The sequence below is a fragment of the Syngnathus acus genome, chromosome 9, assembly GCF_901709675.1.
Source record: "Syngnathus acus chromosome 9, fSynAcu1.2, whole genome shotgun sequence".
Classification (NCBI taxonomy): Eukaryota; Metazoa; Chordata; class Actinopteri; order Syngnathiformes; family Syngnathidae; genus Syngnathus; species Syngnathus acus.
The window spans coordinates 2,662,604-2,690,099 of NC_051094.1; the positions used below are offsets into that span (position 1 = coordinate 2,662,604).

The 27,496-nt window shown below is 46.2% G+C and overlaps 2 protein-coding genes across 4 annotated transcripts; both read left to right on the top strand.

Annotated features, from left to right (window-relative positions):
- The first annotated feature begins 1,577 nt into the window (after nt 1–1,577).
- foxb2 (forkhead box B2) lies at nt 1,578–3,050 on the top strand. Its single transcript, XM_037258675.1, has one exon. The coding sequence runs from the start codon at nt 1,804–1,806 to the stop codon at nt 2,695–2,697; it is 894 nt and encodes a 297-aa protein (XP_037114570.1). The 5' UTR covers nt 1,578–1,803; the 3' UTR covers nt 2,698–3,050.
- A 3,911-nt stretch (nt 3,051–6,961) lies between these two features.
- vps13a (vacuolar protein sorting 13 homolog A) lies at nt 6,962–27,491 on the top strand. 3 transcript variants are annotated; one of them, XM_037258471.1, is made up of 76 exons: nt 6,962–7,132; nt 7,588–7,631; nt 7,725–7,767; nt 7,840–7,935; nt 8,122–8,223; nt 8,328–8,437; nt 8,505–8,564; nt 8,700–8,759; nt 8,874–8,954; nt 9,069–9,126; nt 9,287–9,414; nt 9,490–9,596; nt 9,671–9,842; nt 9,923–9,985; nt 10,054–10,192; nt 10,267–10,361; nt 10,723–10,865; nt 10,953–11,154; nt 11,224–11,338; nt 11,417–11,553; nt 11,636–11,768; nt 11,879–11,996; nt 12,056–12,200; nt 12,280–12,388; nt 12,459–12,634; nt 12,710–12,869; nt 12,973–13,052; nt 13,134–13,193; nt 13,252–13,438; nt 13,570–13,686; nt 13,775–13,878; nt 13,951–14,118; nt 14,187–14,494; nt 14,588–14,735; nt 14,878–15,025; nt 15,087–15,211; nt 15,283–15,452; nt 15,568–15,818; nt 15,898–16,082; nt 16,152–16,295; nt 16,437–16,646; nt 16,720–16,863; nt 16,969–17,073; nt 17,346–17,498; nt 17,560–17,818; nt 17,889–18,049; nt 18,129–18,232; nt 18,584–18,884; nt 18,950–19,086; nt 19,155–19,449; nt 19,514–19,618; nt 19,706–19,852; nt 19,932–20,063; nt 20,148–20,281; nt 20,679–20,747; nt 21,093–21,225; nt 21,528–21,585; nt 21,651–21,822; nt 21,880–22,033; nt 22,115–22,261; nt 22,341–22,422; nt 22,514–22,583; nt 22,739–22,853; nt 22,942–23,055; nt 23,181–23,326; nt 23,400–23,481; nt 23,591–23,704; nt 23,857–23,932; nt 24,169–24,332; nt 24,404–24,449; nt 24,579–24,702; nt 24,783–24,897; nt 25,843–25,928; nt 26,008–26,131; nt 26,327–26,401; nt 26,477–27,491. In XM_037258471.1, the coding sequence occupies exons 1-76, from the start codon at nt 7,033–7,035 to the stop codon at nt 26,555–26,557; spliced, it is 9,825 nt and encodes a 3,274-aa protein (XP_037114366.1). In that variant the 5' UTR covers nt 6,962–7,032; the 3' UTR covers nt 26,558–27,491. The 3 variants fall into 3 exon arrangements, with proteins under 3 accessions (XP_037114366.1, XP_037114368.1, XP_037114369.1); XM_037258473.1 differs by lacking the exon at nt 20,679–20,747; XM_037258474.1 differs by lacking the exons at nt 25,843–25,928; nt 26,008–26,131; nt 26,327–26,401; nt 26,477–27,491 and adding an exon at nt 25,262–25,728.
- The last annotated feature ends 5 nt before the right edge of the window (nt 27,492–27,496 follow it).

The window sequence follows — 27,496 nt, forward strand, 5'->3', positions numbered from 1 at the left end:
TCCCGATTTTTTTTTATAAATATGTTCCTGACGTCACCTCAGCTGACCTTTTGAGTGGCGTCGTGTGCGAGGCGGCTAATTAACTGACGGTGGGGTTTTTCTTTTTTTCTTTTTTTCTGAATATTCATACCCGACGCTCGCCCCTTAATTACATTGTTGGACTTCCTCTCCGAGGAGGCCAAACTCACCAAAGGCTTAATTATTGCAATGTATTCGGGTGGGCCCCCGCATCCACCCCGCGAGAAGACTGTCAAGGACCCCCAGCCATGACACCTGGCCAAAGAAGGATGTGTATCGTTACAGCACGGAAGAGGGGCGAGGGTGGTTCTCCACCGAGAGTCGACGTGAAGTTTGTTTACATCCTTGTAGGATCCGCCCGAGAGTGTTTGAGCAGACAGACAGCCGCTGGACGGCCTGCCCTGCAATTAATCAACGGCGGCGTGCGTGTGTGTGAGCGCAGTGATGATGGTGCGCAAAGGAAGACATGATTTATTGTTTGCAAAGTCGCAAAGTGCAGTCGAGCACATTTAAGCGAGGCCGCCGTTCGTGTCTTTACCTTTGAAGCGCGCACATCGAAGTTGGACATTAACAAAAGATAATCATGCTGAATGGTTGTCGGTCCCTTTCCGAGTTTAATTGTTTAACGCTGAGTGACCTGAGGTCTCTTTAAAGCTGACGCGTTCGACGCTGTGTGACATATTTCTTCATGCACGCGCTTTTGGAGCTTCTATATGTGAGAGAAACAAAGAATAAACAAACACAGCTTTGGAGTGAATCACTATGAGATTTTAGATTCGAACCCAGAACAGTTCGACTGTGAGGCGCACATGCCAACGGTCTCATCCAGCGTGCTGCTCGATCGTTTTTACGATCGATTGTCACTTTACTTTTTATCACTTCTATCCATGTGGTGACGTCACAAAACGACGACGACATGAACAATGCCCTCGCGTGTGGTCGAATAGTCAAACACTCAAATGTAAAATGAGAAGACTCAATTAAGGAGCAACTCCTGCTGCTGGTGTCCCTCACAAGGCCACGCCCCTTAAATGCACACTCGGCTAAAATAGTAATAACATTTGACAAGATACATTTATGTTATATTCTCTTCTAAGCTTTTGTACAATACAAAGACTTTTTGGACAAATAAATAGCGTTTTGATTGATTTTGATGAGTAAAATTAGTTTATTATGAGTAAATGATTCAGGAGCCTAGTCATGGAAGAAAATACTTGAAAGTCACAAAACTGTATATTTACTGTGGTATCGATCAATACTAAAAAGCTGCATATCTCCTGACAATGTTTCTTGTGCCAATAGGGAATTTTTTTAAATACCCTCCTCATTCTTCATTTTTATTCATAAGTCTCTCTCACTCTCTCTCTTTCTCTCTCCCCCTCCCACACATCCATTCACAACTACCCTTGCGTGTCATTTTTAAAGTGTCTGGATAATAGCAGCCTCACAGACCTGCGGGGGTCTCACACACACACACACACACACACACACACAATACAATTGGAAGCGGGAGCATCGCATATGAGGAGGAGAGCGAGACCAAAGTTGGACCACACGGCTTGCGAGCAGGCAACGAGAGGACATCTATGGCAACTATTAGGCGAGGACTTGCACTTTTTTTGCACCAGGGTTTTTCTCCTCAGGTGATGTCGGAAGGCTGCCAAGTTTGCTAACTCTTCATTGCCGCTCCTCCGATGGCTCAGACATTCGGGACCAATCTCTCCGTGGGGTAGTTACTCTGAAAAGGCCGCTTTGAAGTTAAAAAGGAAAAACAAAAAAGAAGTCATGCCACGACCAGGGAAAAACTCCTACAGTGACCAGAAGCCTCCCTATTCGTACATCTCCCTCACGGCCATGGCCATCCAGAACTCCCAAGACAAGATGCTCCCCCTGAGCGACATTTACAAGTTCATCATGGAGCGCTTTCCCTACTACAGGGACAACACGCAGCGCTGGCAGAACTCCCTGCGGCACAATCTCTCCTTCAACGACTGCTTCATCAAGATTCCGCGACGGCCCGACCAGCCGGGCAAGGGCAGCTTCTGGGCCCTGCACCCGGACTGCGGCGACATGTTTGAGAACGGTAGCTTCCTGCGCCGCCGCAAGCGTTTCAAGGTGCTGGCGGCGTGCAAGAGCTCGCCCATGTTGCACTACTTCCACCATCACCACCATCATCATCACAAGCCGGAGCAGCGGGAGCCCCCCGGCCGCCTGCCCCTCATGCACCCGCCCACGCCGCCCGCCCACTTCCAAGGCTACCCGGGCATCCCCTGCGCCCAGCCGGGTGTCTTCAAACACCCGTTCGCCATCGAGAACATCATAGGCCGCGACTACAAGGGCGTGGTGCCCCTCACCTCGGTCATGCACCATCTGGGCTACCCGGTGCCCCCTCAGCTGATGACCTCCGTGTGGCCCCACGTCGGGATGCTCTCCGAGCCTCTGGCGCCGTCCCCGGAGTACGTGCCCTTCGGGGTCCCGACCAAAAGCCTGTATCACCACAGTGCCAACGGGCCCGGGCTACCCGCCGTGCCGGTGCCGATAAAGCCCACGCCGACGCTCATGTCACACGGTCTGAGCGGGATGTCCTCTTCTAGCAGCTCCACCTCCTCCTCAAGCCACCACGGTGACGCTCTGGAGGGGAAAGGCAACCTCCTGCACCCGGCCCTCCTTCTGTCTTAATCGCACGGTGGATGACGGCGCGGCAAAAGAGGGTGAAAAAAGATTTGTATAGGCCGATTGTATCTTTTTGTTTGCACATTTGATTTACTGCATTTGCCATGTCTTACTAAATAGTACAATCAGACACGCTGAACCCAAAGAAAATGTAGTCGGAAAGTTTCTCTCAAATTCAATGTACATTTTATTGACGACAAATGCATTTTCCTCCATTCGTCATTTTTATATGCTTGGTTGTAGCAGTGTATTGCTTGTATGAGAAATATTTATCTGAAGATTTATAAAGAATTCACAAATGATGGTCCTCAAGTGTTATTTATTTACGTGCATATTTTGGGCCAGTGAAAATATCAGCCTGAGTCTTATGAGGAAATTAGTTGAATCAATTTGTTATGATAAAAATGATTTTGATATCAAAATGTTAGGGGGGGGGGGATAAGGTCAATAACATTGTGTTTCCTCGTAAAACACACACATTAGCTGCATGTGATCCCATTATTTTACTGAAGTTGCTTGAGTGACAAGACTCATACAAAATATTGAGTTTGTAAAGTGATGATATGGTCAGATGACTTTCCCCTTTGTGCAAATACAAGTACAGAATATGCTCACACAATGTGATTTGGATGTTCATCTGAAAATCCAAAACATAGTGAGCATGATTAAAAGCGAGCCTGACCTGATTTGAATCATAACTTTTTTCCATCTCGCGCAAAACACTCGAAAACATGGCTCACACACGCACGCACGGTCGGAGCTGATGTCCCAAATAAATGGATGCGCACTTCAAACGGGGATCGGGATCAAGTTTTGTTTGACGGCGTTTAAACGGTGGCTTTGAAGCTCGCCTCCTCTCCTCTCTATGCACAAAGCATCACTGAGAGTGACTTAGATTCAAGCTCTGCCATCCTCCCTGCTTAGCATCCCAAAGGCTCCTGGAGATGCCCCCCCACCACCACACACCACTCCAGTGTCACACCAGCCTCTGAACAAATAATTGACATGCACCAGCCGGACAAGAGAAGACGAAGGCGTGGGAGCGATGGGAAAAAAAATAATTAAAAACCTATTTGGTGTTAGGGCAAGTGGAGCACACACATCAACACGGTGGTGACCTCTGTTCTCCTGTCGAGTGTTCAGTTAATCAGCAGGGTGGACTAGTTTCAGATTATTTTAATAATAAAAAAAAAAGTCTGCTCTAATAATGACTTATTTCTTGAGTTCCCGTTCCTCCCAATTCAGTTAAAAAAAAAAAGTAGTACGTATCTGAATGGTAGTGAGTTAAAAAAAATTAAATCTCGATCTCATTTGGGTTTTTTTACGTAAGAAAAGTTTACTATAAATATGTCAAATGTAAATTGTTTTCAGACTTCTTTTTTTTTCAAATGGTTATACTCTAATCAAGTATCTATAATGAGGCACTGTAAGATGTTAGCACAGGGGTCTCAAACTCATGGCCAGAGGTCCATTTGTGGCCCACGGTATGATATTAAGGTCGCCACTTGACATCAAAGTTTAATATTACAGTGAAGCTCTCAGCAAATTGTAATTGTAATTCTCGTGTCTTTTTCAAAACCTGTTGTGAAGAGGAGAACAGCTAATTTCAAGAAAAAGTGAAGACAGGATTTTTTTTTTTTTTCTCCACCACAAATCTTGAAATCTCAATCGGCGTCAATGACGACAAGCGTGCATGTGTGTGTTAATTCCCTAATTTGCAGGCTCTAATAAGCCTCGCTGCACTACAGTATAATTAAATGGCACCAATTAAGACACAATAAGAGGAGTAATAATGCAGACATTAGTGCCCTCTGTGATCTGTTGAATTACAGTATGAGGGCTTTATTTTTTTGCAGCAAACAGATAAATAGTGGTTAAGTGCCAAAAAAGGCTGGGTCGACCAACTTTTTTGTCCCCATTGAAAATAACGGAACTAGAAATGGCTACACAAGACCGTAAGTGAGTAAACATCCTGCTTTTGTTTTTCCATATTTGCGACAGTAATATAACACAACGGATCACTGTATAAAATTTGAGTTGAAAATGAGAAATATGAGTCTTTTGAACGACTGAATAAAACATGGGGGTCAGAGGTGTGTTCGTGTCACAAGTGAAACGACAGTGTTGCATAGGCAATGGGGCATTAGTGGGAATTAAGCACCCTTCACAAGGGCCACAAGTGTAAATCCGACATGCGTTGTTTTACCGATAACGAGCATTTTAATTTTCTTCTTAATCACCGTACCTCATACAAGCTGCAAAACATAATTGGTTGGAGATTCATTTGCAAGTCAGTGATTAACACCCATCTTGACCGATCTATAACCACAAACAAGACTAATATTAAGTGTAAAAGTTGAAAAGGGCGGCGAATCAAACTTCATTCTAATGCTTTGGCAAATGAGGTGAAAATTTGGGAGGGATTTAGGGTCGCATCTCGACTTCAAATATTGAAATGTTGTATCAATCAACAAAACATCTCAAGGACTAGTTAGATTTTGCAGGTCCCTGGAAATAAAATTAAAAAATAACCCAAAAATAGCGTCTTTAAACCAAAATGGTGGACTTTGCGGGGGGGGGTTACGCATGTTTTTTGGGGACTTTTTTTGTGGTTCTGCTCATGATAGACAAGCCCACCAAATTTCATGTTGCTAAGTGAAACTTACGGCTTTGGTTGTTTCATTTTAAAAAACAGAGCATAGCTATTGTTCCTAATAAATTCACAAATTACAGAGTTTGAACATTTAATTTAGCAATTTCTGCTAGTCTTTTTTTAACTGTAGTTGTGTTTGCCCTTCCCACATGCTTCAAACACATGTATAGAGACCAAAAAAAAACAAGACATTAAAAAAGGTTCACATAAAATGTTTGCGAGGACTTGGACAAAGAATCTCAATTTGGAGGGGGATTTGGATTGTACTGAAACACAATGTGAATATTTGTGAATCTTTGCGTGAGAAGTATTAAAATGAAATGCGCGGTATTAAAATATTGAAGCATTTAAGCACCAGTTTGCAAAGATGTTAATTAACAATATTGTCATTTTCTCTTTTTAGTGTGAATTGCAAAATATCATCCAAGGCAAGGTCCTCCTCTAAGTCGCAATGGTTTATCTCTGCATCACAAGTGAGCACTTTAGCTTTTATTAGCGTAATAAAGTCAAGCTTCAAATCCGCAAAAAGCCTCCTGACCTCTGGGCCCTGTCACACTCCTTCAATTAATTCTTCCCATCCATATTCCATCTCGCACACAATGAGTATTCTATTTCCCATTATGATGTATTTACCAGACAACTATCGCAGAGCGTTGTTAATATTAAGGCTTGTTGTATCGCAGAAATTGGATCAAAATATTGAGAAATATGTTTTGAGTAGTGTATTCATTTGAGTGATTCCTAGTTTGATTAGATGGAAAAATAAGCAGCTTGTTGAAATCTTAAGGCTTGTTTGGTATCAAGAGAAATAAACCAAAGGCCAAAATCCGATTTTATGTTAAGGCCATCTTGCCCGGCCCTCAAGTTAAAATTTTAAGCCTGGTGGTGATGTCACTTCAAGTTTTAACCATTTTCTGATGTGTTCTCCTTGACATTTATTTGGTGAAGAGACTGACTGGTGTCTGGCCACTGTTTAAGAGCCAATTCCAGTGTGCCCTCTAGCGGAAGAAGGTGGATAACTTATCGTACAAATGGGCCACAAGTGCTTACTCTATTGCTGTGTTCAAATTCATAGTTTGCGTCCTTTGAAAGCTTTAAATGACGTCATGTAGCCTGAAAATAAGCCTTCGAGGACGTAGTCTTTGAATTTGGACACAGTTTGCGGCCGGGTGAGTCGGAAGGTTTTGAGGAAGGGACGATGCGCAACTGCAAAAGGTTCCGATCAGAAACCGTTACAAGGTCATGGTTCTTCTTTTTTTTCAAAGAACAAAATGGAAACAAATAAAACGTTGTGTTGGATCCATATTAATAGCTAGTAATTTTCAACCATCATTAGAAATGAAATCATATTAGTTGAATAATAAAAGCGACTCGCTTACGTGAGAGGCGTAGGGGATGACATCAGCCCACTGTGATTGGACACTTTGCAAGTATATTATGTTTGCCGTGACCTCATCGGTGGTTTACTCGGTTTGATTTTTCTTTCTTGGAATAAATTGTTAATTGAATAAAAGAGTTGTCTATGTGTTGTAAGGAAATTAGTGGAGTACGTACAGACAGTCCAGTGGCCGCTTGGGGTGGGCGTGACGTCACGGCCCCGCCCACCATCACGCACGTTACGTCGTACAAAGCAGCAGTCAGACGGCTGAATGTAAACATGGTGACAGGTAGATGAGAAGAGCTCCAAAATGGTCTTCGAAAGCGTCGTGGTAGACGTTCTCAACAGATTTCTGGGCGACTACGTGGTCAACCTTGACAGTTCGCAGCTTAAACTTGGCATCTGGGGAGGTAAATCAACTCGATTTGGATGTTATTCTTTGGCGAGGCGGTGCCATCGTGCGCCGATCGAGCTAGCGTGCTAGTGTCGGATTGTCGTTAGCTTGGAGCTCCTCAGGCTGTCATCTGTCAGTTTGTCGACCCCCCTCAAATGCTGCTGATTGCTGTTGTTAGACTGGATAAGTTATTAAACAGAAGTTCTCACAGATATGCAATTCTTTTCAAATACATTTTCCCGTGCAAAGCTAAGATATTACTGGGGCGAGTTTCGCAGGATTAACAAGAGTCGCACCCTTATCCAGTTTGTGAGTTAAAGCGAAAAGCCTTGCACACAAACAAAATACCTTAAATACAATCGTGTGGCAGCGTAACATTACTGAATGTGCACACTTTATTTTGCTACATTTAAAGGGCTGCGTGTGCATGGTAACAATCGGTACATTACATTTATATATAATTTTTTGCAGGTGATGCCATCCTTCGAAATCTTGAAATTAAGGAGAATGCTTTGGTAAGTTGCATGGCTCAAACGCATGTGAAGAAATGTGATATTTCTCACACACAATTATGTTTTTTTGTCGTTTTTTTTTTTTACTTCTCACAGAGTCAGCTTGACATTCCCTTTAAAGTGAGAGCAGGACACATAGGTGAGATTGATTAGTTGAAGGTCTTGCTTTCATTTGGAGACACATTTTTGCTCACTAATTTCATCTCAATAGGGCAACTAGAACTCCAGATTCCCTGGAAGAACCTTTACACCCAGTCGGTGCGGGCTACACTGGATGGCGTCTATCTGCTCATTGTGCCAACAGCAAGTATGTACGATTGTATTTGTTGCAAAGTTAATCAGTCTTATATATGGTGCAATCAATAAAATAGAATCGATCCGATACACCCCAAACATATTTGAAATTAGCAGTTTTGGTATTAGCAAGGTGCTTAGTGAAGCTCTTACTAAAATCTTGCATGATTGTATGATTAGTCCTTTATTATGATTGCAGGTATCAAGTACGATGCGGAAAAGGAGGAGAAGCAGCTGCAGGAAGCGCGGCAAAGGGAGCTGCAAAGGATTGAGGAGACCAAACTGAAGGTCGCAGAGCTCGGTTAGTAGTCCTTTGTGTCCCAAAGCTGGGGGAGGGGAATCAGTCTTGCACACAGAGCTTGGGGTCCAAGTTTGACAGTCTCCCAAATTTGATTTACTTGACAGAGAATCCCACAAAAGAGAAGCAGGACACCTTTGTGGAGAAGGTGGTCACGCAGATCATCAAAAATGTTCAAGTCAAGATCTCTAATATCCACATTCGCTATGAGGACGACGTGAGTGCTCACATTTTTGGTTTGTGTGCTTTGGAAAGAAGTACAAGAAGTTATTTCTTTCCCTCAGGTCACCAATCCGCTGTGCCCTTTGTCCTTCGGAGTCTCTCTTAGCAACCTCAGCCTTCAGGTAATCCCACTTGACATCCATTTTGTCGAGTTATATTGTTAGTAGAGTGAGAGCAATGCTACTTACAAGCGGCTACGGAAAGTATTCCGATGTTAAACCCTGACCTTTATATTAAATTGACCCTTGTTCCCGTAGACCTGCGATGAGGACTGGAAGCCGACTCTCTTGGATGAAAATGCCAGACTTTTCTACAAGGTAGGAAAGACATTCTTTGTTTTTGTTCTCCTGTTTTAAGTTTCTCGCTGTGAGTGTCTAATGTGATGGTTATATGGGCATGCATTGCTCTAATTGCTGCTTCCTTCCTCTCAGTTGGTTCAGCTGGACAAATTGTTTGCCTACTGGAATGTCAACTCTGCACTCTTCTCCAATTACAGCCCGGACAAGGCTTTGGTAAGTCAAAAATGTTGGAGATTGTTTTTACGTGTTACACTGTGTAGATAAAAATAAAAAAAACTTAAGCAGGTGAAAAATGCATCAGCTCTTTTTTTCTTGGTCTTTTTTTAGCAATGTCTTCAAAATAGCCTGCTCCTCAAAGGCTCCTGTCCTACAGACCACGATTTCAGTGAGTGTCAGAACACGTTTGCACCAATTCCAGTTAAGCCCTCTGCACATTTTTCTTGCGTAAAAAAAAATCAGGCAAAATCCATTCATAAAATGGCCTCAGCAATAAATCGGTTGCACAAACAAAATTGCAATGTTTTTTTTTTTTTGCTGCTCCACAGTTTTCCGTCCCATCTCTGCCGATGCAAAGCTTTGCATGAATCCCAGATCAGACATGGACTTCTCTTCTCCTAAAGTGGACCTTATGGTCAATCTGCGGGAGGTGGCCATTGAGCTAAACAGACCCCAGGTAGGTAGGCAGTGTTTGTATCGATGTGTCGTTTATGATTTTAGAAACCAGCCCAAGTACTGCTCCTCTTTCTAGTACGTCAGCATCTTGGAGCTATTGGGCTCGGTGGATTTGATGTCACGTAACCTGCCGTACAGAAAATACAGACCCGAAGTTTTAGTTCGCAACAATTCCAACATTTGGTAAGACACTCTTCTCTGACAGGACGTCCTCTTTTGTACGAGGGTAATTTTTTTTTTTGCTGTGGCGTTTATAGGTGGGACTACGCCATCACGAGCATCCTGGAGGTGGACGTGAAGCCCCGACTCCACATGTGGTCGTGGCCGCACATCCAGCGGCACCGCAAGCTGGTCAAGCACTACCGCGAGCTCTACAAGATTAAGATCACCAGCAAGAAACCCAGCGAGGAACTTCTCAAGGAACTGCAAGTGGGTGGACAATCGATTGAACTGAAAGTCACTGCCATAGGTCATGCTTAGCAGCATTTCTTGTGTGTGTATGTTCTCAGGAGCCCGAGAAGACACTTGATATTTTTAACATCACGCTAGCCAGACAGCAAGCTGAAGTGGAGGTACACTCATTTCGATCATAATTGCATTGCATCATGTCAAATACGACACGTTTGCTTTGTCTCCTTAGGCGAGTAAGGCGGGCTTGCGTATTTACCGTCCAGGCTTGAAGATGGAGGAAGAGGAGTCTCAAGGGTGGGTGAGCTGGATGTGGAACTGGGGGGCGGAGCCTGACTCTCAACCAGAGGAGGTCAAGAGCGCAGGAGGAGGTAAGGTCATGAGGTGGAGGAAATGGTGCATGACTTCCTCGGCCCATCCCTTCTATCAATATGTTTTCACACAGGATTTGATGAGCTGTTGACCTCCGCTGAGAAAGCCAGGCTCTACGCCGCCATCGGATACAGTGAGACGGCCGCTAATTCTATTTATCCAAAGGAGGTGAGTCTCTTCCCACACACGTTACAAATTTCGTCTTTCGTCCGTCCGTCCATTTTTTTTTTTTTTTTTTTTTTATCGCGCTTTTTGTCTTCTAGCTGACTTTGAGCGAGAGGCGGGGTTTATTCTATCGTAGAAATCTGCCAGCTTGTGACGTCACAATAGGGTATCATTTAGAAAGGCTCACTCCCTCGCACATTTCGGAAAAATACTAAGCTCACCAAATTTGTTTGCGGAATTTCAAACTTAATGTGCGAGCAGCCATTTCCGAGATCCAACTATTTGTATCCAAACAATGTCAGTTTTGCATCATTTGCCCCCGTAAGAGTTTCAAACTTCCATTGCTGTGTATATTCTCTTCTAGTTTGAGGACATGAAGGTGAAATTCCACATGGAGAAGCTGAGTGTCTCTATCAAGGACAGCAAAGACAAAGACGAGATCATCAAGTTGACTGTCGGGGAGCTGATGTCTTCCCTGACGCAACGATCCGGCGCACAAGCCATCAAGTGTGTCACAGTCTTTGACCGTCGTTGACATATGTTTGTGTTCAGTTGTCATGAGAAGGAAAAAACAAAAAACCCCAATCTCTGCAGATTCACAGCCGAGCTCAGTTTGTTCGAGGTCACGGGTCTGGCAAGCGGCCGGCCCGCTCCCACCCTCCTGTCGTCCAGGACGGTCGGCACGGGAACGGGGAGTCCGCTGCTCAGCCTGTTTTTCGAGACCAATCCTCTGGATCAGCGTGCCAATCAACGGCTCTTCGTGGAATCGCAGCCGCTGGAAATCATCTACGACGCCGTGAGTGCAGCCGGCTGTCGTTTGTTGTCCCGTGCGGACCAAAGTGGCAACATGTCTGACTGCGTACAGATGACGGTGAACGCCACGGCCGCGGTCTTCAGGCCTCCTGACGACCTGCAGCTGGACGAACTCACCAACGCCACGCTCATGAAACTGGAGCAGTTCCGAGATCGTACAGCCACCGGTCGGTCGCTTAGCCATCAAAAATATCTTTTTGTTGCTTCGTATTCACGTATAACAACATCTGTTTTTTTTTTGGTAGGGCTAATGTATGTGATCGAGACTCAGAAGGTGCTGGACCTGAAGGTGAACCTGTTGGCCTCTTACGTCATCATCCCACAGACGGGCTTCTATGACGGCACTCAGAACATTGTGTTGCTGGATCTCGGACACTTGCAGGTGAGGGCAAATTTGCCGGCCAGGAATTTTCTTAAAGCCTCATTTCCAAACGCGTGCTTCTAAAATGGGACTTTCTACGTAGATGTCCAGTCAGTCCAAAAAGAATCTGCCTCAGCTGTCGGCGTGCTCCAGCACAATCGAAGACATCATGCAAAGAGCTTACGACAGCTTCGACCTCCAGCTCAATAACCTGCAATTCCTTTTCAGCAAACCAGGTAGATGCCACGAGCAAGCAAAATTTGGCCAATACAGTCAATTGATCACAGGCGATTCATCCGACGTGAATCGTTAAATAAACGCTGTTCAAATCTTTTCCCCGCTAAAGACAACAACTGGAAAAAGGCTCGCATGCAGAGGCAGTCGCCGCTCCACATTTTGGAGCCGGTGGATTTGAAAATGGAGTTCAGCAGGGCCATGGTGGTCAAAGACTCGCGCATGGCAAAGTAAGTGTAGAAACGATGATGACCAAATTGCACCAGTTGATTGCGTCTTAATCCCACAGATACAAACTGTCCGGAGAGCTCCCTCTGCTCTCCCTCCGGATCTCCGACGTTAAACTTCGGAACGTTCTCGAGTTGTTGGACAGCATCCCGCGGCCGCAGACGAATCCTGCTCCGCCCAATGCTAGCGCGCCCCCGCATTCAAGGGTGAGGGCAACACCAACTCGGGAAAAGTTAAATATTACTATCACACATGTTGACATAACGCGCGCCGTCTCCTTCCAAGTCCAAGCAGTTCACACCGCAGCTTTCCATGAAGAGACGTCTGCAGTTGGCCGACCAACGCTCCTCTATGCTTTTCGAGTCGTGCGAGTCCATCAGCATTTCTTCGCTCGGTGAGCTCGGACAGCCCCACGACTCCTGTCGTTTGCAATTACACCCGCTCAACGGTTTTGTTCCCCTCAGGGTCCGAAGAAGACTTGTTCTACGACGCCCCCAGCTCTCCCGTCACGGGGCAGCAGTTCTTATTCGACAATCCCATGCCGCTGCGCTACGCCGACCTGAACAGACGGAAGGGTCCGGCGCTGGAGGAGCGTCCGAAGAACATGACCGACTTTCTCATGGCATTTGAAATCAGCGAGGTAATGCGTCTCTCTGTGAGCTATCCTGAATTTTTGTGACATCGTGAGCTGTCTAATTTCCATTTTTTCTTCTAGTTCTCCGTCCAGTTGTGTCGCCTTACTGATAGCTATCAGGAGGTGCCCGTGCTCCACTTGGAGGTGGAGGGCCTGGGCACGGAGCTGAAAATACGCACCTTTGACATGACATCCAACACTTACCTCAAGGAGATCTGCCTCAGGTGTCCCGAATACACAGGTGGGTTTTTTTGGCCCTGAAAAGTCGCAGTCCTGCTGTGTCAAATATTTAATACATATATATAATATTTGCTGTTTATATTTGCTTGCTCCCATTTATGTAGATTCGCAAAACAAGGAAATTCAACTCATCACTACTTTGGATAACAACGAGGTCGACATGCTTACACTGGAGTATATACATGTAAGTTAGTGGCTTGTAAGATGATTTCCCAAGTTTTTTTTCTTTTTTTTTTTTTCTTTCTAACCATTGATGTGCTTTTAGGCTGACAAAAACGGGCCCGAGTTCAAGTCCCTGCACAACAACACCGAGCAAGTCATCAAGGTAAAGTCGGGTAAAGTCTTACGGTCGTCCTCCAATGACGTCCGGTGCTTGCCGTCAGGTGACCTTCTCGTCTCTGGACGTGAATCTCCACACGGAGGCGCTCCTCAACACCATGAACTACCTCAGCGGACTGATGCCGCAGTCCACCCAGCAGGAGGAGGCCGGACAGAAGGAGCTGGCCGTCATCCCCGAGGAAGAGGAGCTGGAGGAGGGCAAGAAGGAGGCCACCGTTGCCAAGAGAAAAAGTAATGGGAACTTTGAATGAAATCATTTGATTCCAAGGAAACATAAACGTGCATACTTTTCAGACCCACCCTCTGTGACAAAAGCGGGGTTTTTTTCCCCCCTCTTTTAACGAGTCCATCCGCTCTCACAGTACCAAAGAATTCCAAGGCGGCGGCCGTCATCAACACGCACCTCCGAGCCGATCTCCGCTCTCTGAAGGTTTACATTCGAGGGCAGACATCCATGATCTCGGAGATCAGAATCGAAGGTATCATTCAGAAATGGAGCATTTTCTCGCATGGTCTACAAAAATCATTTGTAGTTGTTCCCCAAAATTGTCCCCTTATCTTCGTCAGGCCTGGTTTCGGAGGTTTTGATGAGGAAGCGAGAGATGAAGGTCCTGGCCAATCTGAAGAACATCATCGTGTTTGACTGTGACGAGACGGCCTTCTATAAGAAGGTACTGCGAGTTCTTCTCCTCTCAACCGTCATGGCTGCCGTTTTGACTTTCTATTGTTGTCTCCGCTCTCAGGCCGTGTCCATCGCAGACAGGGAGGTGTTTGCCTTCCAGATGATCAACCACACAGACGCCACAGAAGGCGACGCCTACCTCGACATGTCTCAGGTTGACACCTCGGTCACGTTGACAGTGGGATGTATCCAAGTCGTCTTCCTCAACAAGTTCTTGTCCTCCATACTGGTGAGAATCGTGTGGGGGTTTTTTTTTTTTTTGGTCTTCCATCACACTTTTTCACTCCACTCCCACAGGCCTTCGTAAACAACTTCCAGGAGGCCAAAGAGGCTGTGGCCGAAGTGACCCATCAGGCGGCCGAAAAGGCGGCGTCGGGCGTGAAGGAGCTGTCGAAGCGCAGCACGCGCGTGGCCCTCAACGTCCGCTTCAAAGCGCCCGTCATCTTTGTGCCGCAGTCGTCCTCGTCCCCCAACGTGCTGGTGGCCGATCTAGGTTTCCTGGCGGTCAAGAATCACTTTGCCATGCAGCCTTCCAAGAGTCACAGCAAGATCCCACCTGTGGTGGACATCATGGAAGTCAAGCTCACGGATCTAAAGATGTATCGGTATGATTTGCACTTTGCGCAAGCAAGGTTTGCAGAGAAATAACAAACATCTTGCTGTAAGGGCCAAGTATTGTTTTTATTTTTTTAATGCAGGACAACATTAGTGAATGGAGTGTTTCGGGGTGAAAGCGACCTGTTGCAACCAATCAGCCTGGAAGTGGAGATTCAGAGGAATCTTTCGTCCAACTGGTACCAAAGCATCCCCGACATTGAGATCACCGCTCATCTTATGCCTTTGAGCGTAAGTAATCCATTTTAGTGTTTGACACTTTTCAATGTCATGCGCAACACTTTCTGGGCTGCAAAAAAAACTTTTGAACCGACTGTGCTCTGTGGAGAAAAAAGAGTTTTTCTTAGTATGGTTTGTGTCTCTCGCCAAACAGTTGAACCTCAGCCAGGATGACATGGTGGTTATCTTCCGGACTCTCAGTGAAAACCTCTCGGAGAATTCTGGCACTGCGCCCGCCCCCGCTGAAGACTCGACTTCTGACAAGGAGCGGCCCAGCTCCGGAAACGCAGACAGACCCAACGGTAAGTCCTCAGAAGTCCACAAAGTGAGCGAAAACCTCTTTGACATTCTCCGTTATGTTAGGCAACACGGTGGTGACGGCAGCCGTGGTGGAGACGCAGAAGAGCGTCAAGCTGAAGACTACCATGAAAGGAGATTTCAAGATTGACTCCATGGCGCTGGTCCTGTTCAAGCCCAACGTGAACGAGGTGATCAGGTCAAAGTCGAGGCGTGCCGTGATTGGCGCGTTGGGATCGCTCACTATCGCCATCTTCACCAGCTTCTCCATGTGGAGCCGCACAATGATGAACTGAAACTTGGCGAGTTCACCCTGGGCACCATCTCCACCTCCTTCACCATGTACTCCGACAGCTCCATGAAGGCCGCCGTCCGATTGTCTACCTGCCTCCTCGATGACAAGAGGCCAAATAGCAAGACGGTCAGCCCAAGGTAACAAAATTAGAGCGGTGGCACATGGGAACGTACAAATCCTTCGCTACTGCGCTTAATTCCCGGGCCTGGATGAAACAGTTGAGTTCATCAAGCAAGCTTTCCCCCGTTTTAGGATGATGGGCATGCGTCCCGGAACGGAAAAGAACATGATGGTGGAGGTCACCTACCGGCAGAGCCACGAAGGCAGCGCCTTAGACACGGTGGTTCAAGACGTGTACCTGTGCGCCAGCATGGAGTTCCTCCTCACCGTGACGGATATTTTCCTCAACGCCACCAAGGAGGGTTTTGCCGAAAGGCCGCGAGCCAAGAACACCCCGGCGCCGGTAGATAACAACAACACCCCCGCTCAGCAAGAGGAATCAAGTGAGTGGCTTTGAGACAAACTCCAGATGGATGGACTGTGATTGCTCACGACTTGTCTTTTTTGGTATTTCCGGCTCAGTTCCTGCTCCAACCAAGGTGTCCAAGTCGAAAATGAACGTGGTGGTGCGAAACCCGGAGATCGTTTTTGTGGCCGACCTGACGCGCGCCGACGGGCTGGCATTGGTGATGACCACGCAGTGCGAGTTAGTCATCACAAACGACGAGGAGAGCTCAAAGATGACGGCCGCCATCAAAGACCTCAAGGTACGACGCCGTTTGCGTGGTGCCGGAGAGCCTTTTGGACGGCGCCGGCCGTTTCTGTGTTCATTTTAGGTGGTGGCCTGCCCGTTCCTAAGGGAGAAGAGGCTTCACAACGTGACCACGGTTTTGCAGCCATGCCAGGTGTCCTTTCAGAGTTGTCAGACACCTACGTCTCCGCAAATTATGGACATCTCCATCAACTCTCTCACACTCAAGGTTGGTGAGCGCTGACTGCTGCCGCTGACATGGATTCAATTTGATTTTTTTTTAAATTTCATTTATTGTTATTTTAAATTGTATTTGATTTGATTGCCGGATATTTCCATGGGAAAATATGTGCACTTCATGGAATTTCAGGTTTCACCCATCATCATCAAGACGGTCCTCTCCATCCACTCGGCCCTGACACCCACCCAAGAGACCACGGAGGCGCTCGAAAGTCCCGTCCCTGTGGACATGTGGGAGAAACGGGGCTGGAAGGAGCTCAAACTTTGGTTCCTGGAGGAGCAGGGAGAAGCCAGCACGAAAGCTGCGGCCCCGTTGATTCCACAGGGGGAGTCGCTTAAGGTAAAAGCCTCCATTGAAATAGCTCCACTGAAATTTTGATTCGACGGGCTGTCCGTCCGTCCTTCCTTCTCAGATGGACATCAAATCAATCTGCGTGACGTTGGAGGCCGGGGTGGGGCACCGCACCGTGCCCATGCTTCTAGCAAAATCCTCCTTCCAAGGAGATGTCAAAAACTGGTCCACGCTCATCAACTTGAGGAGTGAGCTGAATTTAGAGGTATGGCAGATGACACGAGTTCAAATCTAATTCCTGCAATACTTTGACTTGCTTTATTTGAGCCGAGCTCAGCAAGGTAGCGCTCACGTTCATGATCATGTTCAGGTCCATTACTACAACGAGGTGGTGGGAGTGTGGGAGCCGCTGCTGGAGCCATTAGAGGATGAGACGAGAGATGGACCCGGGAGACCCTGGAGACTGGAATTTAACGTAGTTATACACACACGCCCTGCCTGCACGCACGCACGAGACGTACGCAGTCTTGTAACGTTACTGACTGCTGGCTTGGTAAAATTATTTATTTAAAAAAAAAAAAATCTGGATTTTCTCTGCGTCATTTACTAATAATTATTCGAGTTTGGTCAATTGTGGCAGTATTCTGAATTTAGCAAATTAGTATTTTTTTTTTACTTGAAAATACGGATTTCATTTAGTTTGAACTCAATCAACCTGGATTGATTGTTTGTGATTTGTACAAGCAGATGAAAACAAAGCCCTTAAAGAACGCGGAGTGGGCAGATGAGGTGGACTACAACGTCCCAGACTACAAGACTGTCATTGTGATCAGCAGCATGGACCAGCTCAACATCACCCTCTCCAAATGTGGCCTTGCCATGCTGAGCAACCTGGGCATGGTGAGAAGTGCAAAATATCCAACATCGTCTGGAGATCTTTGACCACATTCCTTCGCCGCAGGCTTTTGCCGAGGCCGCCAAGGAGACGGCCGAATGCTTCCAGAAAGACGAGGCTCCGTTTGTCGTAAAGAACCGCCTGGGCCTGCCCGTGTTTGTCCAGTACAGCGACATGTTTTCCCCCGTCGCCACGCACAGCAACGACCACACGGTCGAGCTGCAGGACGGCCAAACGCTCGGGATGGACTACTCCGTCACCACCGAATCGGACCAGTTCTCGGCAATGACCTCCCTGAACGAAAAGGACTGCTACATACAGCCGAGTACGTCCAACCGATCATTTCTGGGATGAATTTCATTGTGTACTGACTGACATTGTGCCGTTTGGTCCAGCTCCAGCGGGCCACACGTCCGCCAGCATGATCCCCTTGATCAAGGTCGGACGGAGAATGTACAGAGTCATGCACGAGGTGTCGGGGGCCCCCCGCTTCCTGGTGTGTCAGGTTTATTCCTCGGAAGGCAGCAAGTACATCAAGATCCGCTCGCCTTTCCAGGTACCACGACGCAGACGTGTGTGTTATACATCAGAGTATTTTTGATTTTTTTTTTTTTTTTCTTTCCCCCCCCCTGCAGATCATCAACCATTTCGACATCCCCTTTAAAGTGTTCGAGGGCTCGACGTATTTGGGTACGTCGTTACCGACAGAGGAGTTTTGTGTCCCTCTGGTCTCGTACGGGTAAGTGAACACACATTTTGTCACAATCTATAACAGTTCACAATTGTCTTAGTAACACATAGGTGGCACGCTTTCATTAAAGTAGAATTCACTTAGCATTACCTGGTCCTGTTCCGTGCAAATTATTGGACATCACGGCAAGTCTGGCTTTTGTTGGTTGTTAGGGGCGGAGCAAAGGGTTGTCAAAGACGGCATGGAATTTATTTTCATTGGCAGCAGAAAAAATATATATATTTAAAAAAAAAAAAAAGCCCCCAAAAAATTATATATTTAAAAAAAAAAAAAAAAAAGCCAAATTATGCTTTCAATTAGTGTGGCGAATCCCTAAGTCACACTTTCCTTTCCTCTCAGGTCTGAGCTGAGCCTCCAGCCCGTCACGGGTGAAGGTGGCGACCAGTTTGAGTGCTCTGAGGGCTTCAGCTACAACGACATGGACCTCCAGCAGCCCAAAGCTCACATTGAGCAACGGTGCCGCCGCAGCGGCAACCTGGGCGGCGTGCTGACGGTCAACATCGTGCCTGTGAAGGACGCGGTGACGTTCAAAGACACTGGCGGCGTGGGGGACAACTTTGACGTGCCCTTTGTTCTCCATTTGTGGCCTTGCGTGCTGCTACGGAATCTGCTGCCTTACCCCGTCACCTACAAACTCAACGTATGGCTATTCCGAGAGTCTGCGTACTTACAAAAAGACTAAACTGCGACGAATCCACTTAACAGGACGGTAGCGAGTGCGGGCCGGAGTCCACGCTGACCCCGGGCCACTCCGCCCAACTTCACACTGCCGTTATCGACCAGTCCAGCCTGGACCTCTGCCTGATTGACTACCTCGCTCAAGACTGGTCTGCTCAGTACAGGTCTGAAAAAAAAAGATACTTTTTGAAATAGTCTACGGTTCTCTAGCTTCTTGTCTTTTTTTCAACAGCCTCCGCAGCGAGCAGGAGGAGATCACCTTCACCGTGTTCCAGTCCCTCCGCCTGGAGGAGGACGACGTCTGCGAGGGGACGGAGAGGCGGCGGGTGGAGCTGGACATCGCCGTCCACGTCAAGTACGAGCAGGGCCAGACGGTGGTGGCCATCCACTCGCCGTACTGGATGGTGAACAAGACGGGCAGGCTGCTGCAGTACAAGGCGGACGACATCCACCGCAAGCACCCGCTGGATTACGACATGCCGCTGCTCTTCTCCTTCAAACCTCGTTACTTCCTGAAGAACAACAAGGCAAGTCGATCGTTGAGGAATTCAACCATTACGAAGCTTAAATCGTATTTCTCGTTTCTCTCAGGTTCGCCTCATGATCTCGGAAAGCGAACACTCCGATGATTTTTCACTGGACACCGTCGGGAGCTACGGAGATGTGAAATGCAAAGGCCAGTATAAAGATTATCTGGTGAGCGTCAGCTGAGATACGATCCCGCTCAAAAAGAGCAAAACAACCTTTGATCCATTCGGCTCACCTCTCTCCGTCATCCGTCAGGTTGGAGTGAAGATCGACACCAGCAGCTTCAGTCTCACCCGCATCGTGACCTTCATGCCGTTCTACCTGCTGGTCAACCGGACCAAGCAGACCATCTTTGTATGCGAGGAGGGCCAGGAGAGCTGGACCGTGGTCCCGCCTGAACAGGTCAGAGCCTGCCATCATATTACGCGTTGACAATCAAAAGGTGAGTCCTTCAAAATTGTCAGTTTTCTTCATCTTTTAGTCCGCCATTCCCTTCTGGCCGGAAAATGATGCCAAACTCGTGAAAGTGAAAGTAGAAGGTTGTCTGTCTCCGCCACGCGTGATCAACTTCTCGCGTCCGGAGAACTGCTTATTGCTGCACTTGGATAACAACGTAAGGCCAACAAAATGGACGAGCGTCCGACTTCAAAGGAAACATTAGCTTCAATTGTGATCTTTTTTTTTTTTTTTGTCTTAGGTGGGCGGGATCGTCGTCGACGTCAACGTATCGGAGCACTCGGCCACCATCCGATTCTCCGACTACCACGATGGCGCGGCCCCTTTCCTTATTATCAACCACACGAAAGACCAAACTTTGCAGTTCTATCAGAGGTGAGTCATTGACAACCAGAAATATGTCAACTGCCATTTCATTGTTATCATCCAAGTCAGCCATTTGCTTTCGAAGCCACAACTCTTACTTACGATGCTTTTAGCCTGCACCTTGATGATCCCTTATCACCATTTGAAAAGGTACGAGGATTTGCTCATCGCTACTTCAGTTTGCAGTGTAACGGCATTCCCACGACGCTGAATATTAAGTAGATAAGAATGCTTCGAAAGCGCGCCGCAAAATAAGTCGTAAGGCCCTGCTACCACCTCCGTAATACAATCGAGTGTATACGGGAAGTGTAGCAGATTTCTACAGCGAGTTGAGCTCATTTTTTCAAGTGTGTTTATATGCTTTGTGTGTATGTGTGTGTGTGTGTGTGTGTTGTGGGTCATGCAGCATACAGACAGAGTCAGCATGGGTGCCCAATGAGCTGCTGGACCTCTCTTTCTCAGTGGATGAGGACAGGTAGAAAAGGAGGAATAAGTGTGATCTCGTCTAATGCGTTACTTAGTGTCAAATCATCATCAATATCAAATCATGAGAATCTTCCGGCGGAATTGCTTCTCTTGCATCTTTCGCTGGTCAGCTCTGTCAATTCCTCTTTGTTAGGATGTTTGAGACAGCTTCTTTGGATTGGAGGGTTTTCCATGGTAGTACATTCTCGGTGGCTCAGGGGTCTGTCATATGGCGGCCCATTTCGTTTGCATCCAGGGAGGGTTTTTTTGTTTTGTTGTTGTTGTTTTTTTTTTTTTTTCTTTCTGATCATGATGTGATTTCCTGTCTTTGATGTCTTTTCTTTGCCGTTTGCAGTTCCCAGAAGCCCGAAGAAGTGGAAGAGCTGGAGGCGGGGAAAGCCGTGCATTACACTTGGAACAAGCCCACGGGTTCCCGGGAACTTTGCTGGAATTGCGGCAAATACAGTGGGAAGCTTAAAAGCGAAGAGGTGCATGGAAAAAAAAAAACTTGCTGCTGTAGCTATACAATAATAATAATCAATAATACTATTAATAATCATCATCATCATAATCATTCATAATAAAATAACAAAAAAAATAATAATGATATTAATAATACAAAGAGGCAAGAAATTAAGCAATGTATGCGTATATTTGAGAGTCTGTTATCAATGATGACGCTATTCATCGACTGCACACAGACTCTCCACGCTTTGCTTTTTAGCCACAGGTGCATGTCAAATGAGCATGTGAGTGTGTTGCAACCCTCCTGGCTTTCTCGCATCCACAGGATCTGCATGAGGACTTGGGGAAGGAAGGCAAGCTTTTTGTCGTCTCCCTCTACGAAGGTAAAATCAATACCGCACGTCTGGCAATAGAGTCCCGAAAGAAATGCGCGGCTGTGGTCCCCAAGGTCTTCAGCGCACGGTGCTGTTCACCGAGGAGCGGCGCATTTACAATCTGCTGTGCGAGAGCGAGAAGGCACAGTTGGCCCAGCAGGAAATCGTACTTTCGCTCTACAACGTGGGCGTTTCGCTGGTCAACAACAGCAGCGGCCAGGAGGTCTCCTACATCGGTATCACCAGGTACGTCTCCTGGTACCGCGTCGCGTTTTTGTGCCCACCCCTATCCTTCTGTTGCAGTTCTGATGTGGTGTGGGAACTGAAGCCCAAGAAGAAGAACCGCTGGAAGCCCATGAGCGCCGAGGCGGCTAAGATGTTGGAGAAACACTTCAAGCAGTACATTGAATCCGGGCCTGTCGACAAAGCCATCGTCGACCTGGATAACAGCTTCCAGGTCACACACATATCAATATGGATAACTATATATCTCTAACTATTTTGATATATCTCTAACTATTTGTCCATTTTCCGGCAGGTGTGCCTGTCACCCAACGGAACAGACATGCGATTGCTGCAGCCGTGCGACGCCCCTCTCAGAAGGCACTTTCTTCCGGCCGTCAATGTGGAGTACCGCGTCTCGCCTCGCCAGAGTGCCTACCGGGTCCAAATCCATCACATCCAGGTCAGACTCCCCGTCACTGCGAAGCCAACTTACTACAAAAAGTGTCCTCAATGTATTATTTTCGACGTACGTGGCACAGATCCAGAATCAGCTCCCAGGAGCCATCTTCCCCTTCGTTTTTTACCCGGTGAAGCTTCCAAAGTCCGTCACCATGGATTCAGGTCCGTTGAGCTCACCATTTCATTTTTATTTTTCTCCCCCTCCTTATTCCTTGTTTTTGTCTCTTTTGACGTATTTTGCCATTTCTCACAGAACCCAAGCCTCTGACTGATCTCAGCATTGTCACCAGGGCTGCAGGCCACTCTAACATTTCCCGCATCAAGTAAGAACAGGAGCTCATTTTTAATTTTATGATATTTCTTATCATGATTAGTTAGAATGTACAATGTTGTAATGTCTCACTTTTAGTCACTTTATTGAACCAACTATAGCAAAATGAACACATGCACTACTTTACTGCGCTCACTTTCTCCTCAGGTACTTCATGGTGCTGATCCAAGAAATGGATCTGAAACTGGATCTGGGCTTCCTCTATGCAATCCTGGAGCTGTTCACCCCAGAGGATGCCAACATCACCAGCGTCCAACAGGAGGTCCGGTCCGGTCCTCAACTCGTATCGTTGGACCTACGGCTTGAGCACTTGTGTTTATTCACTTGCTTTTTTTTATTTATTTTTTAAGGTGGAACTTTTTGAGAAAGATGTGGAGTATATAAAGAATGAGCTGAACCACGTTTCCGCCGCTGATAACACGCCCATCAGCCTTTACGAGTACTTCCACATTTCCCCCATCAAGGTACGGTGTTAATTTGTGTTCTGTCTTGTTTTTGTGTTTTTCCAGCCGGTTAAAAAAAAAAAAAAAAACTTTAATTTTGCACATAAAAATAATCTCCTGAGGCTTTTTTTTTTTTTTTTTGCCAGCTCCACTTGAGTTTCTCTCTGAGCACGGGCGGCGAGGACGGCCTGAAGGAAAAGAGGGAAAGGGAACTCATCCCCGTGCAGTCACTCAACCTGTTGCTCAAGAGCATCGGCGCCACGCTCACCGATGTGCAAGATGTCGTTTTCAAGTATGTGCCGATGATTCGCGACCAAAAAAAGTCACATCATCGATGCCTCACTATCCAATGTCGTTTGCGTCAGGCTTGCTTTCTTTGAGTTGACGTTCCAGTTCTGCACCACCCAGCAGCTCCAGTGGGAAGTCGTCAGGCATTATTCCAAACAGGTAACCATGGTGATCTTTCGTTTTTTCGATTCCAAGTTGCACTGAGAAATGCCAATGTGGGCCCAGAATGAATTCAACTTGTAAGACAAGGTACCACTGTATATTTCAGGCAATCAAGCAAATGTATGTGCTGGTGCTGGGCCTAGATGTGTTGGGTAATCCATTCGGTCTGATCCGAGGGCTGTCTGAGGGAGTGGAGGCCTTCTTCTACGAGCCCTATCAGGTAAGAAGGAAAGTCCAAGTACATCATTTCCGTACCGTATGACAAAGTTGTTGTTTTTTTTCACCATTGGGATGACAAAAAGTCAAAATGGTGTCAAATGAATGCGCACCGTTGTATTAACGTGGTTACGTTTGCGTTTTGGTGTTCCCCAGGGCGCGATCCAGGGGCCAGAGGAGTTTGTGGAAGGGATGGCGCTCGGAGTGAAGGCCCTCGTAGGAGGAGCTGTTGGTAAGCGAGTATGATTTACAATGGATTGATTTCTGGTTTTAGTCCGTTTTCAATGGATTTGTTCAATATATTGACAATATAAGATGTCTTCAGATTTCAGTCCAATTTCATGAAATGAACTGATGTCTAAAGAGTTGTTTAATGCGGGGTTTTTTTGGGGGGTATTTGAAGACCATTTCAATTTTAGTTGACTATGACTACTAGTTGACAAACTATGAAACCCGTGCACACCCCAGGGGGCATAGCAGGTGCTGCCTCCAGGATCACGGGCGCCATGGCCAAGGGCGTGGCCGCCATGACCATGGATGAAGAGTACCAGCAGAAGAGGCGAGAGACCATGAACAAGCAGCCCAGTAGCCTCCGAGAGGGGCTCACCAGGGGTGGCAAAGGATTGGTCTCGGTACAGATTGCACCACCACAATGACATGTTGACAAGAAGCAATGGCTAACTTGGGATGTTTTTCTCGTCAGGGATTCGTCAGCGGAATAACAGGCATTGTCACCAAACCCATTAAAGGTTTGCTAGGCTATATTACGTTTGCACTTTTTAGCCGTTCATTGAACTGTCAGCTAAGCTGGCAGCGAAAGTTTTTGAATAAGTTTTACAATGTCTTTTAAAAGTGTGTCAAATGGCGTTGCTCTTCAGGAGCCCAAAAGGAAGGCGCGGCGGGCTTCTTCAAAGGAGTCGGCAAAGGCCTGGTGGGTGCCGTCGCCAGGCCCACCGGAGGCATCATCGACATGGCCAGCAGCACCTTTCAAGGCATCAAGAGGTTGGTCCAATTGAGAACAACTTGCAAAGTGAGTCACGCGCTCGTTGAACCCGCGTATGGAATCTGTGCGTCCATTTTAGGGCGGCAGAGACATCGCAGGACATCCAATCCCTGCGCCCCCCTCGCTTCATCCACGAAGACGGCGTGATACGGCCGTATAAGCAGAGGGAGGGCATCGGAAGTCAAATGCTTCAGGTAGGACCGAGACCCACGTGCACTGGGTCACGTCAATGATGTTAACTGCCAGCCCAGTTAAAATCATTGACGTCTATACCCGTCAATGGCAGTTAATGAGGTCACATCGCCCTACAATTACGCATATTCGATGACGCCGCAATGCTTACAATGGCACTTGATACTTGAGTTTAAGGGGCGCAATTTGCCTTGGATGGATTTGAGAAGTTCTGAGGTCAGAATGGTGACTTTGGTCATTATGACGCAGTTCTGAGAGGTTTGATCAGACGGTTAGCGAGTGACTTTGCGGACCGTCGTCGTGGCCCGACGGTTTTGTTTAGTCGTGTGTCTTACTTGACCACCTTTTTTCTTGTCATATCCACAGAGTAGCTTGAACCTCAGTGACGTCACTGACAATGACGATGATTGTGGTGATGAGAATGAGGAGGAGGAGGAGGAGGATTGTGAGGATGAGGAAGACAGATAGCGCGCCGAGCTCAAAAAAAAAAAAAATTGACAATTATTTACTCTTCAATGAAGGGAGTAAGAAGTCGAGTGCTCACTGAAAGCATTTGCATTAACGCACTTCAATGGGGCTTCTCTAAAACCAATTGGTTAAGCACAGTTAGATTATTTTTGTCCTGCCAAAATTCTTGATAGGGTGAGATACATTTATTGTATTTGTAAGCGGCTACGCGTTCTTGTAATATTCTATTTCACGTGTGGGGATTTGACCCTTTTGCTTTTCACCATTTCTGTTTTGATGTTTCTGCCATGTTCCATTGTTGTTTTCCCATCTTGTCCCAGTTTCCCACCATTTCGTTCAATAAAGTTTTTGACATTTTTAACCCTAACCCTGCCACTCATTGTCTTTGTTTCTCAACCCTACCGACAAGGCCGCAAGACCTCGCTGCAAATAGTCGTTTTAGTGTAGGTGTGATTTGTATGTTACGTCTCTCTCTACAGAAAATCGAGAACGGTCGTTTTGCGAAGTACCGTTACTTTGCTCACGCTAAAGTCAACGACTCGGACTTCCTCATGATCACCAAGAAGTAAGTACTCGCTCCCCGCTTGATGGTTAGTGACGTTATTGATGGCTTCCCTTGATGATCTTGCTTTTTGCCATCCAAGGGGTGTTTTCTTCGTAACCACGGGAACATTCGGTCAGCTCATCTGCGAGTGGCAGTACTTGTTTGACGAGTTCACCAAGGCGCCCACCATTGTGGAGAACCGACGGCTGCGCATCGAGGCCAAGGTGAGTGCAGTTATTTCTTTATTTATTTATTTATTGAAAAACTGAGGGGGGGAAAAATATCAAAAAGTATTGCAAATCTCTATTGACATTCTTCTTTTTTTTTCCTCCCCCCAACATTTGTATTCCAACAGGATGTTGAATATCACTGTTTGACTTTTAAATCAATCTTTTTTTTTTTTTTTGTACCGTGTGCAGGAGCGAGTCAAGTCGGTGTTTCACGCCAAAGAGTTCGGCAAGATCATTAACTTCAAAACGCCCGAGATCGCCACGGTGAGTCGTCGTCTTTCGCTATAATCCTCTTCATGCTCGCTCGGGTTAGAAGGTTCTGACTCGTTGTCTTTTCAGTGGGTTCTGGCCAAACTGGAGGACGCCAGGGACAGTTTACCGAAATACCAAATGGCAACACCAACATGGGAAGCCATTTGAGCAGATGTCCTGGAGGTGCTAATCCGCATTGTGTCCTTACCAGTGAAACGAGTCATAGAAGAAAAACACACACACACACTAAAATATATACGATAGAGCTCATGTCCATCAGTGCCTTTGTTTGTTCACCTCACCTTGTGTGTTCACTGTGTGTGCAAGTTTTATAAAATTTGCAAAAGTCACTTTTTTTTTTTCTGCCTGACTTTTAATGACGCACGCTCACAGAATGACTCGTTTGATACTCTGCGACAACTACAGTGTTTTTTTTTTTTTTTTATTCATTTCCGCACGCTAAATCTCTGGAGTGTGTAAGTTAAAACGCATGCCATTTTTTTTATACTGAACTGCTGTATATTAATCTTGTAGGCTATGTATATACCGAAATATATATATATACATATAAATCCATTCACACACTGGGTATAATGACTGTAATTTTTATGTTTTTATATTACATGTGCTCACCATCCAGAGATGAGCTGCTTTTTTGGGTTAGTTTTTTTTTATGTTGGGTATACAAAATTACACACATTTGGAGATTCACACTTTTATTTAATGTTTTTTTTCTCTTTTTGATCAAATATGGAGGTAAAAACATCAGTTTTGGGAGGGGGCTAAAATGTTTTCAGTTTTCAAAAATACTAAATCACAAAAGCTCCCGGGATGATAGCTTTATTTGTTTTAACAAGTCCATACAATTTGAAGATATTTCATTTATGTGAGGTTATTCATTTCATTTGAAACATGTAGACGTTTTTTTCCCTTTTTTTCAACCGTGTTAATACGACAAAAAAAACTATTTAAAAGGAGGGACTCGTAATTAACATTTTTAAAACATTTTGCTTTTTTATATTTTGATGCTGATGTATGTCTTCAGGTATTCACTGCAGTGGCTTTTTTTTTTTTTTCTGTTCAATAAATGCATAATTAGAGGGCTTG